The sequence below is a fragment of the Monodelphis domestica genome, chromosome 1, assembly GCF_027887165.1.
Source record: "Monodelphis domestica isolate mMonDom1 chromosome 1, mMonDom1.pri, whole genome shotgun sequence".
Taxonomy (NCBI): domain Eukaryota; kingdom Metazoa; phylum Chordata; class Mammalia; order Didelphimorphia; family Didelphidae; genus Monodelphis; species Monodelphis domestica.
The window spans coordinates 48,225,633-48,241,656 of record NC_077227.1 but is presented as its reverse complement, the minus strand read 5'-3'; the positions used below and the strand labels follow the sequence as shown (position 1 = coordinate 48,241,656).

At 40.8% G+C, this 16,024-nt stretch overlaps 2 protein-coding genes across 6 annotated transcripts in view; one reads left to right on the top strand and one right to left on the bottom strand.

Moving 5' to 3' along the window:
* The window catches only part of STOML1 (stomatin like 1), a 51,517-nt gene extending 40,377 nt beyond the window's left edge, over window positions 1-11,140 (top strand). Inside the window, exons 5-6 of one of the 5 annotated variants that reach the window (XR_459970.3) lie at window positions 5,847-7,162; window positions 10,484-11,140. Coding sequence is in view for 2 of the 5 variants with exons in the window: in XM_016424843.2 (XP_016280329.1) it covers window positions 5,847-6,236 (390 nt within the window). In the remaining 3 variants the exon portion in view is untranslated. Of the gene's footprint in view, window positions 1-5,846; window positions 7,606-7,969; window positions 8,403-10,483 lie in introns of those variants that run through there. The other 4 variants (XR_459971.3, XR_008912098.1, XM_016424843.2 and 1 more) reach the window with 4 other exon arrangements.
* The window catches only part of LOXL1 (lysyl oxidase like 1), a 43,809-nt gene continuing 31,703 nt past the window's right edge, over window positions 3,919-16,024 (bottom strand). The window contains exons 3-7 of the mRNA XM_001379155.4: window positions 12,351-12,488; window positions 11,138-11,294; window positions 9,994-10,089; window positions 7,605-7,720; window positions 3,919-4,242 (exon numbers count right to left, since the gene is read on the bottom strand). Coding sequence (XP_001379192.3) covers window positions 4,236-4,242; window positions 7,605-7,720; window positions 9,994-10,089; window positions 11,138-11,294; window positions 12,351-12,488 — 514 coding nt within the window. The 3' untranslated portion in view covers window positions 3,919-4,235. The remainder of the gene's footprint in view (window positions 4,243-7,604; window positions 7,721-9,993; window positions 10,090-11,137; window positions 11,295-12,350; window positions 12,489-16,024) is intronic.

Here is a 16,024-nt window from a genome sequence, read left to right as displayed (position 1 = left end):
CTTTTAAGGCTAAATTGAGATGAGAAATGACTTTTTCAAACTTGAAATGCACCATAAATGTCACCAAGGATCTCCCCTTTCCTTTAGGGACCTGAATGTCCCAATTGTGTCCTGCACCACTGGAGAAAACCTGGTTGATGTGTCTCTGACTCCATTAGGGTAGACAAAGCTTTCAAAACTGCCTGTCCTTCCTCCTACTCCCTCCCAGACTGATGGAAACCTACCTCTAAACCCCTGGCAGCTCAAACCCTTGGGTACACACCTGTATCTGTATGTCTCTCATGGTATATGTAGTTTGCCTCACATCTCCTAGGAGAGAAGTCATCATTTACTTTGCCCTTCAATTTGGAAGCAACACGATATAATGAAAAGTTGCACTAGAAGGCAGGAGATGAATTCTAGCTCTTTGTGTAGCCTTGGACTACACCTCTGGACCTCCGTCCTCTGGATCTCTGCTTCTTTCTCTGTAAAATGAGAGGGTTCCTTCCATTCAAGAAGTGGGGTAATACTGATATAAAATGATGCATAGCCAAAGCCATTTACTAATCCAGTTGATTTTGCTTGTTTTTCTTTGTTACAAGGGAGGGGTCATAGATGTTATCTGAGAATGATAGTTATGTAAAAACAAAATGCATCAATAAAACTTATTTGGAAACATTCATGACAGTATTGGATCAGATGATCACTCAAGTTTCTGCAAACTCAAAATTCTATGATTACATTTTCTAAGGTTTCTTCCAGTCCTAACATTATACTTTCTAAGGTACTCTGGCTCTTCCTCTACCCCCTTCTAACTCTGTGGCTTCTCCAGAGGCTTCTGGGGAAACAAAGGAGACCAAGATGGTGGTGGTTCAAAGGGTCACATGGGGATGATGGTTGGTGCATGAAGTAGGCATATGATGGGTTTGGAGGTCCCTGCCTTCAGCCACATCTTCAGTCTCTGTTTTGCTTTGTAAAATGTCTTAGAAGTTGATGTATTCTGGATAAATTTTAATTCTTCGTACCCAGATCTCTCAGTAGTTTGTTCTTCTCAGGGAGGGCTGGGGCTGCAACTACTGCTCTTACCCTAAGTCCAGGTGGAATGTGTTGACTGAAGGGCTGGCTTGGGGGCCACATTCCAATCATACTGTCACCCAGGCCCCCCCTGGACTTGTCTGCCATGACCTGTGTTTCTCAGGCTCTGCTATTTAGGCCTGGGATTCTTTGGAAGGAGGATTAACTCCACTCTCAGCAGGAACTGCTCCCTGGGTGCTGGCTCCAGACAACATTCTTAGCTTCTTATCAGGGAAATTTCACTGTGGAGAGTATATGAGGTAGCTAACAAAGGGTTGAAGTGTGGTGGGGCCCCATTAAGGATGTTGTAGATGGTATCTTGCCCCTTCTTTTCTTCCTTTCTTTTTGTAAACCCTTACCTTCCACCTTAGAATCAATACTCCGTATTGGTTCCAAGGCAGAAAAGCGGTAAGGGCTAGGCAATGGGGGTTAAGTGACTTGCCCAGGGTCACACAGCTAGGAAGTGACTGAGGACAGATTTGAATCCAGGACATCCCATCTCTAGGCCTGGCTTTCAATCCACTGAGCTACCCAACTGTGCCCTATCTTGTCCCTTCTTAGAAATTTTCATTGCCATCAATATTCCTGGCTAGTGAACAGAATAACTTCTATTAGACACATCAATATTTTAAAATTATATTATTTGATCCAAGGGGATATTTACAACAGTGATGTAGACTAAAATTCATCTGTTGCTTGGGAGAGGGTCTTAAGAATTAATGGGGTTGGAAAGTCCAGTGCCTAGGAGCAAAGCTGGTAATGAGCAACATAGATTCCAGATGATGGCCAGTCAGCCAAAGTAAGGGGTCCTGAGTCAGACTCAGGGGTCTTTATTAGTATATCATGTTTATACTTTGCTTCAAACTTTCAGAGCCCTTTACATCCATCGTGGCCAAGCCTTGTCTGCTATCATATTTTCTACATCAATTAGGTCCTCAACCAACTTGGGGGCTGAGACACAAAGTACCCCTGTGTCCTATCCTTCTCACCTGGGAGAACTAGTACTCTAGTGAATGGAATTGCCAGGAAAGATAGATTGGAATTTGGAGAAAGAAACAGTATAGAGATAGAAAAATGACCACTGGTGTAGGACCAGTCAATTGTTTGCCTTTCAGCCACTTGAATAGGCACAGGAGGGAAATAAGCTAGTCCAAAGGAGCATAGGACAAATGTGTATGGAGCTGAATGAGGAGGGGAAAGCATCATGAGAGCCAAGGCTGGAGCAGCAAGCAAAGTAAGGAACCAAGAATAATGAATGAGGGAGATTCGTTCTAAATCTAGCCTGAACCTCTAGCACCTTGCCTGCCCACAAGACTCAGTCAGAAGCTACCACCTGTTCTCTGTAGAAGTAAAATGGGCTAGTTTGGCTCCTGGCTTCTGAACTTCATTTCTTTAATCTCCTGAGTTCTGGCTTTTCTGTAGAGAAAAAGGGTTTAGGGCTGCCTGATCTAGGGGGAGGGTCTACTTTAGAGGTTGAGTTCATGGTGAGTACTTAATATAGTCATTTAGTTCTTTTCTGCTAGTATGATTAAAAAATTATGCCCACTATGCTATGCTTTTGTGAGAAATTCCCACTGAAATGCAGCAAGGATGGAACAAAGGTCAGTTTTCCTAATGGGTAGGGACACCAAAAATCCAGGTGTCTGATGGGAGACATTTATTTGTAGCCTAATAATGTGAGCATTCATGACCACAAAGGAGTGCAACAAGGGAAAAGAAGTAGTCAATTTTTGGAGACAGAGATACCAGTGGTGCATCAGAGGGCATAACTCCTGGAGATGAGTGATGCTTTGAGAGCATTTGGTCCTTATTGAGGAACAGGATCAGGCAACTGGTCAACACTGCCCTCTAGTGATCAATTAAATCAGACTCTTTGCCTTGTCCCGCTCTAATACAAATTTTGGGGTCTGGTTTACATCCTTAACCAATATCCCTTTGCTTGGAGCAGACAGCTAGATTGAGGTAGTGGCATATTTTGGTTTTGGCACCAAACTGTAATCATTAATGTTCCTTTCCAAGCATATTAGAACTCATTCCCAGCACTGTGTAGTGGAAAGAGGTCTTGATTTGGAGGCAGAGACCTGAATCTCAAGCCTGACTACTTGCTGTGTGAGTCTGGCTAAGTGACTTATGCTCTCTCCCAGCTGCCTCTTTGGTGTCTTGCCATTTGCTCTGAATAATACCTCTGAGGTGGGTGAATGTCTCAGTTTCCTCACCTGTAAAATTAGGGGATTGGACCAAATGGATGATTCTTTTTTTATTATCAAAGATAAATGGCTACTTTAGCTACTAACAATAATTTAATTATCTGTAATATTTTAAGGTTCACAAAATACTTTCCTTAGGAAAAAAAAAAACTTAAAGGTAGGGAAACAAGTATTAGCCTCCTAATTTTACAGATGGGGAAACTGAGATTTACAGAGTTTAAGAAACTTAGCCAGTCACACAGCTAGTAAGCAAGACTTTTGATCCCAGAATGAGGGATTATGTTTCAAGAAGAATCTGGATTCTCTATAGGAAGTGTTCCTAGCTCCTTGATACAAGAACAATGTCAGTGTTGAGAATCTACTCTGGGTCCAAGTTGGTGTTGTCCTAGATGGCTGCCAGTTACTGGTTTGGTGATGCTGATTGAGGAGAGGGAAACACTGTCCTTTAAAGGGGACCCACATTCTCTCCCAATATGGTCTTAGACAAGTCACTTATTCTATCTTGGACTCAGCTTCCTTATCTATAATGAAGGAGGTCCCTTTTCACTCTAAAATCTATGAGTAACAGTGGTTAAGCCTCAGGAACTTGCTGCGGCAGTCTAGCTTCTTGAATATTTGCCCAAGGTTCTGTGCTAGCCAGATTACATGGAGATCAACAGAATAGAAAATCTTGTTTTATTCAATTTAAATCATCAGCAATCTTCACTCAGCATTGTGGCCAAAATAATAAAAAAATTTAAAAAAATACAACAACCCACACGACAAAGTTTTTTTGGGAAACTTAAGTATAAAAATAAGACCTAAAGTCACTTAAATCATCCAGTTTGTTCCAAGATGCCAGGTTCTCCTTTCTTCCTGTCCAGGGTCCACAGGGCCTGTGGGGGTTTGGGCTGGGCTTACGGGGGCCCGAAAAAGCAAGACCATGTTTGGAGAAGGGCGGCTCAGGTGGGATGATATCACTAAATCCTGAGCAGGTCAAGATCTAAGAGAAGAAAGGCAAACACATCAATCAGCAGTCATGGGATAGATTTCCACCACTTCCCCTCATTTTGCTTGGCTTCCTCCATTCTCCAGCTGCAACACAGCCCTCCCTCAAGGGTGAGGAACTGCCCTGCTCCTCTCCTCATCCCACTTCCCAGCTCCAGGGCCAGGAATGTCTGAATGCTCTCACGGGACATTATATATAATTCTACCCTGGAATTTAGGCTTTTCAAAAAGGTTTCAAAAGTTTCTCACCATGAATAATGCTTAGTCTGGCCTTCAAGGCCTTCTCCAGTAAGTCTTCAGTTTCCTCTAAACACATACTTCCCTCTTTCCCATCCTGACTGTTCTTACTTCCTTCCCAAATGGTTATTCCCAGAATTCTCTTGCCTAGAAAACTCCTTCCTCTTCCCTTCCCAGACTGTAGATCAAATTCCACTTCCATACGAAGTCCCCTCTGCCATAATATGTAACATTTATATAGAATTTTAAAGTTTTGGAGAGCATCTTACAAATATCTCATTTTGTTTTTATAATTAAATAGATAAGTGCCATTATTATTCTTATTTTTACAAAGGAGGAAACTGAGGCAGACATATGTTGGGTGCCCTGTTCAGGGTCACACAGCTAATGAATATGTGAGGAAAGATTCAAACTTGGCTCTTTCTGATTCAAGATCCTGTACTGTACAATCTAACTGCCTAACATTGGGGGTTTACAGATTGAGTAAAGATTTAGTTAAACAGGCAAGCTCCTGTTTTCATTAAGGTCCTCCTGCAATGTCACACTCCATCATGGGGCTAACCATGACCTCTTGAATACTATGCCAGCATAGGACAAATTCTCATAACTCCTATGATTAGATCATAGACTTAAGATGAAAGGAACTCAATAAGTACATTAGTTTTATTCATAAGAAGAATAGAGATCGAGTGATTTGCCCAGTGTCGTCCAGCTAGTGAATGTCTGAGGTGGAATGTGAACCCAGGCCCTCTCGTCTCCATGTCCAGTGCCCCATCTATGACCCCATGATTTGGGGGCTACATGTATGGGTCTAGTGATAGATGGTGAATCAATCATCCAAGGGTCAAGGGAAAGTGTAGAAAGATTCCTCTAACAATGTTAGCCTCCAAGAGTAATGAGCTTTTGGGGGGAGGAAAGGGCAGTGCTCAACAAGTTCTGGAAGCCATCCTGGTTGGGGAGGGCTACCTCTTCTGTACTGAAGCATAGAGACAGTTGTGATATTCATTAGTTTAGATCATACAAAGATCCTTCAAAGTATCAAATCACTGAAGGAAAACGTCTAGAACAATAAATTCCTTTCTCATAATAGATCTGCCTTTTTGGCATCATGGGCAGAACACTGGAATAAGGAGTCCTAGTTCTAGATCAACTAGATCTAGATCAATCTGTACCTTTGGGTAAATTACTTAGTCTCTTTGTTGGATCCAGAGGTTGATCCTAGGTCATATCCCTCACTTTTCATCCTTCCAAGTTAAGGCGACACTATGTCTTGGTGACATAGTGGATGGTGGGGGCCTAGGTGATGGGGCCACCCCCTTACTTGTTATATGGATATCATGACATTTCCTTTCCTTTTTTTAGGTCAGAGAACACCTTGGGACCAGCTCAGACAACTTCTTCAGACCAGACTATCTCAGGACAAGATCAGAGAGGCTCTTGGAACAAGTTTTCCATCCATTAGAGGTTTCATTGAAAGATTCCCACAAAACCAACTCAATAACATTCATCTCCACCCTGGATCATTTTTCATTCCCTAACCATAACTGGGACTGTCTGGAAATTCTTTTTTTATGCTTTCTTTCTTTAAAGACTATTAAAAAGTGTCTCTTTTCTTTTTCAAAAATGTTGTCAAAACCAACAGGCGTCTCATGGCCTTTCTGGGAAAACTTCATTCCTCGATTCCTGTTTGTCCTGGCTCCTCTGGAGTGTGGTTGGAGTCACAGAGAAATATTAATAGACTTATTTCATTGAAATATGCAGCCCTTTCCAAACACTTATGTAAAATGTTTGGAAGAGAGCAAGATGTGAATCTCCACAGAGTGATGAAGTCTACAACAAGGAGACCTGCTCCAGAAGTCTCATGGAAAACAGAAGGGGCTACTCTGACCCCTTAATTCTCCCACTCTTTTGCTGAGTGGCCTCTCCACACTTCAGTTGAATCTTCGGTCAAAAGGACATACTAGCTTTCTTCTCTTTGGGCAGAAGTAGGCAGATCACTGCAGGGCTCCATAGCCCATCTCTCAGTTGCTGGGGATCCCCTATCAAAGACTATCCTTAACTTGCTTGGTTGGCTCCGTGGTCTGCTCTGGCAAAGTAATACTATAATAAGAAATCTGGAAGAGCTTCTTGTCCTCCCCCCAAACTGGATAAGCTATATTTAAATGAGGAAGAGCCTGACCCCCAAATCCAGCAGCCACACACTGATCCTGCTATAAACTGGTCTTTAGTTCCAACCACAATCTAATGGCTAATTTTGGTCAGAGACCCCCTGACATGGCACAGAATTCTCCCTAACCCTAGTCAATGATTCTTTGTCCACAGACCAGCTCTTTAGGATTGGTCACAAATGGATCCCTAATCCTAGCCATAGGCAACCCCTAACCTCCCTCACAGACTAGCTGTCTAATCATGGCCACAGAGCAACTCAAATCTTTCATCTCCACCACACAATGACCTAGAACTGTGACTATAAACTGCTAACCTAATTGTTTAGTTGTCTCAAAAATGTTTATAGGTAGTGTCATAAGGGGAGCCAGACTCAATAGAGCCCACTTCACTGCAAGAAAAAGAATTCTGAGCCCCCATCCTATCAGGGCTGAGCTGAGAATAATATCTTCAGATACACAAGACCTCAACGTCACGTAAAAAAGCCAGAATATGCCACATGTGTGCTCAAGGTAAGTGCCTTCCACAGTAACATCCCAGTAGGTCTGCAACTTATTCCAACTTCCCTTACTGGTTGGGCACTCGTTAGGAAAAGTCAAGATTGGGTCCCAAGGGAATTTCAGCAGAGCCAGAGTTCATATCTCTATACACTATCAAATGGAACATTTTTAGGCTTAAACATCTTCATGAACCATTTCTGCAGGACTGGTCAAATTAACCTGGCAGCACATATGGTTTAATTGTTTTCGAATCACTCCAGTCAGAGGAGATCTCTTTCTCCCTCCCTCACTCCCAAACTCTTCCCCCTTCCTCCTCTTCCTTCTTCTCCTCTTCCTCCTCCATTTGGCTTGCTCCTTTACCATCCTCAAGCTCCTCTAGCCTTCCCTTGCCTAAAGCACAGATGAAGGCAGTCTGAGGGAGAGGAAGGAAGGGATCCCTCGTGGGGCTTCTTACTGGGCAATTTTGCAGTTGGTGGTGGCGACATAGCGTCCGGTGTAATGGATGTTGCATCTCACCACATTGTTGGTGAAATCAGACTCCAGCACAATATACTTTGGGTTCACCTGCACCTATGAGGCAAAGGGAGATAGAAGATGGGAATTTGGTCAGCAGCAACGACTTCACCTGGCCACTCAGATAGATAATGGTAGGAGAAAGAGAGGTCCCCAAATTACTCTGTTCCCTCTCAAAATGGATTAACCAATAATACACTTAGAACCCTACCACATCTAGGATTCTGAGAGAAGCAATTTATGACAAATAAAACATCCTACTACTAATGCAATTACAAATGTAAAATAAACATAATTCATTTGTAGATAACGAGCTCCAAGCATCGCCATTATTGATCTGCAACAAAGACATTACTAGTCAAATCTTAATTTTTTGGACTCTTGTTTTTTGCTGCTGTGCTGTGGGGAAGATTGAAAGGCCACTCTAAATTATAAGACTTATTGGTGGAATGTTTCAAAATAAATGTGATTCTAGAACTTCCAGGTGCTAGTTTATAAGTTTTTAAGGGCAAAAATCAGACCTTATACATCCTTGAATCTCTACTACAGTGCAGAGTAAATTGTTAAAAGAAATCTTTAGTGCTTTCCTCTTGTTGATTATTTTCAGCGTATCATCCTATAGATACCTCATTTGTACAAAGTTCTTTGCATGCTGTCTGCCCTTTGGTCTTCCTTTATCATCCTAGTGCCTAACTCACTGCCTGGTACATAATAAACACTTGTTGAACGTTGAACAAAATGTGCTGGATGAATGAATAAAGAAAAAAGGGACCCCTCTAATTCATCAACAACATGTCACCAAGCAGAGATTAAAGGAATAGTTAAGGTCTTTAGTCCATTAGTGGTTTGTATGTAAACAGGGCAGTGTGGGATTATGGAAAGAGTACTGGATTTGGAGCCAGTGAATAATCGGGGTTGAAATCTTGCCTCCAACATTTACTGGCTTGGGGACCAACAAGTTACTTCCCCTTTGGAAGTTTCTGATTCCTCCACATTAAAATGGCATTTTTGTTGTGAGACTGAAATAAGATAATGTAGATGAGGGGCTTTGTCAGCCTTAAGATTCCCTAGACACCTCTGCTTATCATTAAGAAGAATGATTTGTTACCATAACAAAGCATATTTCCATAGCTCAAATTTACAAAGCACATTACTTACGTTACTTCATCTTATTTTTTGTTTTTTAAATCCTTACCTTAGTCTTGGAATTAGTACTGGTTCCAAGGCAGAAGAGTGGTAAGGGCTAGGCAATGGAGGTTAAGTGATTTGCCTGGGGTCACACAGTAGGAGGTGTCTGAGGCTAGATTTGAACTCAGAACCTCCCATCTTTGGGTCTGGCTCTCAATCCACTGAGCCATCTCTCTCCCATTCATCTGATATTTACACCAATCCTATAAGATTAGTATTATGCCTATTTGACAGATGTGGGAAATAAGTTCACAGGAGTGAAGTAACTTATCCAAAGACACAAAGTTAAGTGATAGGTCAATCCTGAAAACTGACTCCAGGGCCAGCACACTTGCTGTCATATATGCTGCCTCTCCTCTTATCACGTCACACTCACCTGCTTAAACACATCCTTTGTCATTTCATTTGCATGAATTCATTAGCTAAGTAAACCTTAGATGTAAGAATAGTAAGAAAGATTCCAAATTCTATGAATAGGATTTCAATGGATCTGAAGAGAGGGGGATGACTCCCTTCCCTTATACAGAGCACTCAGTCTGGGATCTGAGCTTTGGAGCATAAGGTCCTCTGCTCTACAAGGATGTTCAGAATCATAGAAAACATCTTTTCTGCTCCCATTGAGAAAGCAGGGCTTTAGTTAGTTAAGAAGGAGGCTTTGACTCAAGGTCTGGAGACTTTGGGATGTGCTGCTTACAACAGGCTGTGTTGTACCTCCTCTCTGAGGAGGGCAGAGATGCCTCAGGGAGGGTTCAAAAGGTCCCCTTGCCTGAGGAAGGAGAATGGATCAAGTAACCTCTTTCATCCTTTCTGGCCCTCAGATCCTTGACTCTATTTTGAAGTTGGTAACACTGCCTGGTCTGGGATGTCCTTGCCAAAGGCTTTATTATGATCTTTTGAAGAACCTGTGTGGATTATGCTAAAGAATCCCTTTAGAAAGTACAAAATTCTCTCTTCCCAACCTCTTCTTCCCATATCAACAGAATGCTACAGTAAGTCCTAGGCATTTGCAGATTCAATGTGGGAAAACCTGGATAAATAACTCCATGTTTTACTTTATGCTCAGATGTGTGTAGATGCAGGAAAACGCTCCTTGGTTTCATCCCCTAGGGTTGGTATCTCCTTTGGTTGCCATGGGAACCTACCTTGAGGATGTAGTTGCCAGGCTGCACATCAGTGATGTCAATCCACTGGCAGTCGATGTCAGCATTGTATGTATCATAGCACCCTGGACTCAGGCCCTGAGAAGATAGGAGAGGAGGCAGAGCAGAATTCAAAACTCAGCCCCTCCATTAGGTTATTTGCCTCCCACACTGGGCTTCTTCCCCACACTCTTTTCCTATTAGTTCCCAGGACTGCCTGCTGTTCAGGCCTTGTGGTTGGTGGAAGATTGAGTCATCTTGTTTTATTTTAGGTCTTCCTTCTGATATTTTGTGCCTACTCTAAGAAATATAGCATTGTAGCTCCATGGAATATAGCAGAGCTGGAAGGACTTCAGAGATAATTGAGCCCAACTCTCTTCATTTTAAAGAGAAAGAAACCAGCACCTAGAGCAATTAAGTAATTTGCCCAGGTTAGTGGCAGAACTGGGACCAGAGCTAAGGATTCATGACTCCTTTTTCAATGGTCTTTCAGATTTCAAGTCACCTCTTAAAGCAGAGCTGGGAAAGAAGGCATGGTGAGAGGGGATGACGCCAAATGGGGTGGACAACAGTGAAGATATGAGAGGGCCCTGCAGGAATCTGAAAAGTCAGTAAAGAACATTATGGTCCTCATACTCAATTCCCTGGACAAAAGGAGAGTAACAGTGAAAAGAACAGGATTTTCTGAACTCTCAGTGTAAATTAATGCAGGGAAATGTTTAGGATTTTTCTCTGCCCATGTCAATCTTACAACTTCTCTCATGAACTTCATTAAATTCCTAAAACATATGGAAGATTCCCTGACTAGCCCTAGTCTGCCCTCCTCATCTTTCCTTATAGGCCTAGAGTCATCCATCCATTAGTCACTTCCATACTGCTAAGTACACAGTGAGTGCTCAATAAAGATATTGATGCACTGAGTAGGTGTTTTTGATTTCTGGTCATTATTATGCTGTGTAGAGAGACTTGCCCATGGTCATGCTGTTAGCCAGAACATGTCAAAGGTAGTGTTTATACCCAGGCCCATAGAATATACACTAAATACAATGTCTCACCCAGAAAGGACCTATAGGTCTTCCTTTAGCCTCTCCTATTGGGCAGTGCCATCTTTCTGCTTCTATTACTTTCCCACTCTGCCCTCACTGACCTGTGTGTGAGAAGTACAGGCATAGCGCTTCAGATTGCCAAAATCACATGTTGTGTCTTCAAGGCAGAAGCTGGCTTTGTGACCCTCAGCCACCTTTCTGCCTGTGGTTGCATCCAACAGATCATAATGACTGAACTCATCCATGCTATGGTAATGCCTGCAAGGAACAGAGACACTCAGTTGTGGCTTGCTTGATAATGGTTCTTCAGGAGGTCAGGTTGCTGACCAAGGTGCTGAACAAAGGCTCAAGTCTTACTGGAGAATCCCCAGCATCTGAGGTCCATGGGTCATTCTTGCTTCAAGCCATTGCTGGCTGCTCCACATCTCCCTGTGATGCACCAGAAGATGGGCTGGTGGGGGCAAAAGCTAATCTTCTGCCTCCCCATTTTCTGTGAGTCTAAGAATCAAGTCTTTCCCAATAGGACTTTCATACACCTTCACTCAAACAGTGACATCTTCTCCCCATCCCCTCAACCTCCCTGCTACCCACCCTGTCCTAACCTCCTACTTTTGATAGGGAATTCCCTATCAAAATGTACATTTATTTTGTTCCATCCCTTTGATATAGTTACAAACCAAATTTTCCCCGAGGTCTATCTTCAAAAGATCCATGAATTCACTGAGGTGGAAATACCTTATGCGTGTCATAACCTCTCCTCACCTTAAAAGTTGAACTTCATGGGTCATTGTGGCTAAAAAATTCATCACCTGTTGGTGATGCCTTCTGATGGTGAGCCTTCCCTACACTTAGCTAGACTGGTTTTCAGATAATAGTTTTCTAGTTTTGGCCAACACTTAATGCCATTTCATCTTGGTAGCACCTGTCAACATTCAACATTTGCACTCCAAACCTCCAAGTCATGATAAAACATTGGGAGTCAACTTTGCCCAAGATATGAATCTCTAATGGTGGTGTTTCAGGTCATTTAAAGAAACACTTTTGGACAGGGGGAAAGACCCTCCTTACAACCATCATGTCACATGACAAAGGCATCATCCTATTCTATAGTTCTAGTACCCATACCTATGGTCCTTTATAAATTACAGATATTAATTTTCTTAGTCCAAATGATGAACAGGTGCATAGGATGGTAAAGGCAGGAAGAGATACTTCCAATAGGAAGGCTACCAGGATGTTTAGAGGTAACTGCCTTTATGCAATTTGCCTATCTTTCCCAATGAGCTCTTGCTGCTTCCAAGCACCATTACTTACTGGTGACAACTGTGCCATTCCCAGGTGTGGCGGGGCCGGTTGGGCAGAAAGTCTGCTGTGCCTTGGTTCTTCACCCGCTGGGGAAACCTCAGCAAGACGCGCACATCATAGTCAGTAGCCTCAGGGCTATAGGCAGTGCTGGAGGAAAAAGGACATAGAAGAATATCAAAGGAATTATCACTGTTACTATTGTTACCTTTTCCAGGTACTTGGACTTGGACAATGAGTCATGATTATTGATGGAAAATATTAGGGGACTGGCTCTTCAGATGAAGCATTCATTGAAGCTTCTGTCATATACACAAATGAACATCACATTTGTGTTTATTGTGATCTATTGTTTCTATTGTGATGGGGAAAAGGAGAGTTACATGAAAATTGCAATGAGAAACTTAAGGAGAAAGACCAAGGGATCACACATCTAGAATTGAAGGGGAATAAGAAGCCAGAGAGTTCAATACTCTCATTTTATAGATGAAATAAGGTCCAGGGAGGCTGACTTGCCTAAGGTTACATGGCTGATGATGATTAGAGGCTGAAATTAAATCTAAGTCCTCTCATAAGTGCTTTTCCTCAATACCATATAGTATCCCAAAGAAGGTGTTGGGAGGATAAGGGAATATTTCATGAAGGAGGTGGCTTTGGAGTTGGTCCTTGAAGAAATGCAGAAATTTTAATGGTAGGGAATCCATTTGAGGCATGGGGGCTGGCATGAATAAAGGTTCCTGGATGGTAATGAGCATCACAAGAATAGAGGATGGCAAATGGTCCATTTGTATGAGAGTAAGAACAAATCTTAGTGTCCTACACCATTATGACTATCATTGCCAAAAAAAAAAAAAAACCAGACATGGCAAGATAATTGCATTCAGAGTCAGAGGATTGGGGTCCAAATCCTGGCAGTGGACCTGTGTGACCTCGGGCAAGATATTTGGCTTCTTTAGGCCTCAGTCCCCTGAATTGCAAAATGAAGGTTTTGATTCAGATGATCTCTTATTACTTTCGAATCTATACCATATGAAGCAACATGATGTGGTGATATAATGACTTAGAGTTAGAAAACCAAGGTTCAGATTTTGGCTCTTCTACTTAACATCTGTGTTAATGTAGACACATTACCTGGCCTCTCTAAGATCATCTTCCTTATGGGTAAAATGTAGGGGTTGAACAAGATGAGCCCTAAGGTCACTTCTAGCCCCAATAATTTATGTGTTTATAATACAGCTGATCAGGGTCAGATTGTAAAAGCCATTAGAAAGGGTTTGTGTTTTCTTAGAAAGCTACCAAGTCAATGAAAATTTTAGAGTTTTCAGTTTCTTGCTTAATGGGAGCAACAGAACAGATGTGCAAGAATACCACCTATCAGAACAGCAGTTGGACAGAAAAACTAAGATCATCAGAGATATGGAGATCAATACTCCAGGATCAGTAGCTAAGGATACCAAGTCAGTTGCTATTTCCAGTGCCTAATACAGAGTCTGGCACAGCAAATATTAATGCTTGTAATACTGAACTCAATGCACATCTATAAATATATATAAAAATTAACTTCTTTGTTCCTATATGTTCATAATAGCTTGTTCCTCACTCCTTCCATATCCACCTTTGTTCACTGGCCATTTTGATCTCAGGATTTGTGTATACATTATATATATATATATATATATATACATATATATATATAGTGTATATATTATTTCTTTTTTTAAATAATATTTTGCCAATTATATATAAAAACAAATTTTAACATTCATTTTTATATAGTCATACTGTAAGGGTTAAATTAAGGAGTTTGACAAAGTGAGGAGAGCAATTTAACAGAAACTTTGTTTAATTTAAGAAAGAAGTACAGATAGAAAGATAGAAAAGAGGAAAGAGAGATCACTAAACTTATATACTATAAATATACCTAAAATTCCTAATAACTACCTAAAATTTCCTAAAACTATCTCCAACTGTCTTCCGAGGACAGGTTCTTCTGCCTGGCACACCAGACCTAACCTACTCTACTCTATCTATAGATTATTCACTAACTACCTAACTCCCTAAAATAATAGACAGCCACCACTCACTCCATTCCTTCAGTCAGTTTTTTATAGAAGCCCATCTGTCAGTAGCCAACTGCTAGTAGCCCCTTGCCTCAGAGAAAGACCTCCTGCTCTCTAGAGATCCTAGAGGCAAAAGACCTTTTTTCCCTCAGTGGCTGCTTCCTTTTCCCCTCACTAACCAACTTTCCCCCCTAATTTCCTGTCAGAGGGCTAACAGGCTACTTCCTCTCCTCAGTCCTGGTCGCCCTGGTAATGGAATCTTTGGCTCTGGCTCACTGACTCCTGTCAGTTCTGATCTACTCAGAAATTCTTTTCTCTAGCCTCTTAAGGAGACAGAAGGAGAGATTAAGAAAATCGCTTTAACAATAGCATGGTCCCGATTTCTTCAATTTGAATTTCTTTTATGTTCTTAAAATTTTTGATACATGTAATATAATATCACTCTAAATTGATATAACGTATCTTTTTCAACCATTCATCAACCACTGAAATTTAGCTTGTTTGAATCAAGTTAACAAAACATTTTAAGCACCTACTATGTGCCAGACACTATGCTAAGTATTGAGGATCCAAAGAAATGGAAAAACAAAGTCTCTGCTTTCAAAGAGCTGCTGGCCTAATAAGGGAGACAACATGTAACTAATTATATATAAACAAGATAAAGACTAAACTGGAGATAATCAATGGGGGTGTCAATAAGATGGTGCAAGGCTAAGAAAAACTTATTGCAGAACTGATATTTCAGCTGAGGCTTTTGTAAATTACAGAAATTAAGATTAAATATGCACGAACATATGAACAGATGTATCTTTACAATAACAGTATAGTCACAATAATAGGATTCTGGTCAAATGGTATAATTGTTTTATACCCTTTATCATATATATTTGATTCATGATCTATACTGTCAAATTGCCCTCTAAAAAAGATTCTGCCAACTGCAATTTCACTAACAATGTATGAATCTACCTTTTATTCCACAACCATGCTAATGTTAAGTTTTGTTGCTTGTTTCAACTACCTCCATGATGAAGTAATAATTTATAGTTGTTTTAATTTGCATTTTTGATAATTAGGGGTGCTGAACTTTTAAAAAAGTGATCCCTTAAAATATATTTAACATTTTTTTTTGCAAATAATTGGCTCAAACCTTTTGTCAATTTATCAAATGGTGATTAGGTATTGCCACTGAATACTTGTATCATTTTCATATAAAATTTTTCTTCTATTTATTGAAAGTATTTTACTCAATCTGCTATTTTTCTTTTGATCCTATTGTTTTTTTTTCATACAGACTTTTCCAATTCTGTGAAATTGAATTCGCCCACTCATTTCCAAAAACTTTCTTCTATTTGTTTAACACTAAAAAATGTTTCTGCTCACCCTCTATAACCAAAATAATAATTCTCTTTTCTTTCAACTATTTAAAATTTGTTTTCTGACATTTTATTGTATAACCCAGCTGGAATTTTTAATGGAATATTGAGTGAGTTGAGAATCTCAATTTCTTTTCTACCAGCCAATTTTTCCAATAGTTATTAAATAATCAATCCTTTCTCTGGCTTTATTGTGTATCGATGCAGCAAACACCGATCACTGGAATTCATCGGATTCTAGTTCTAGTAT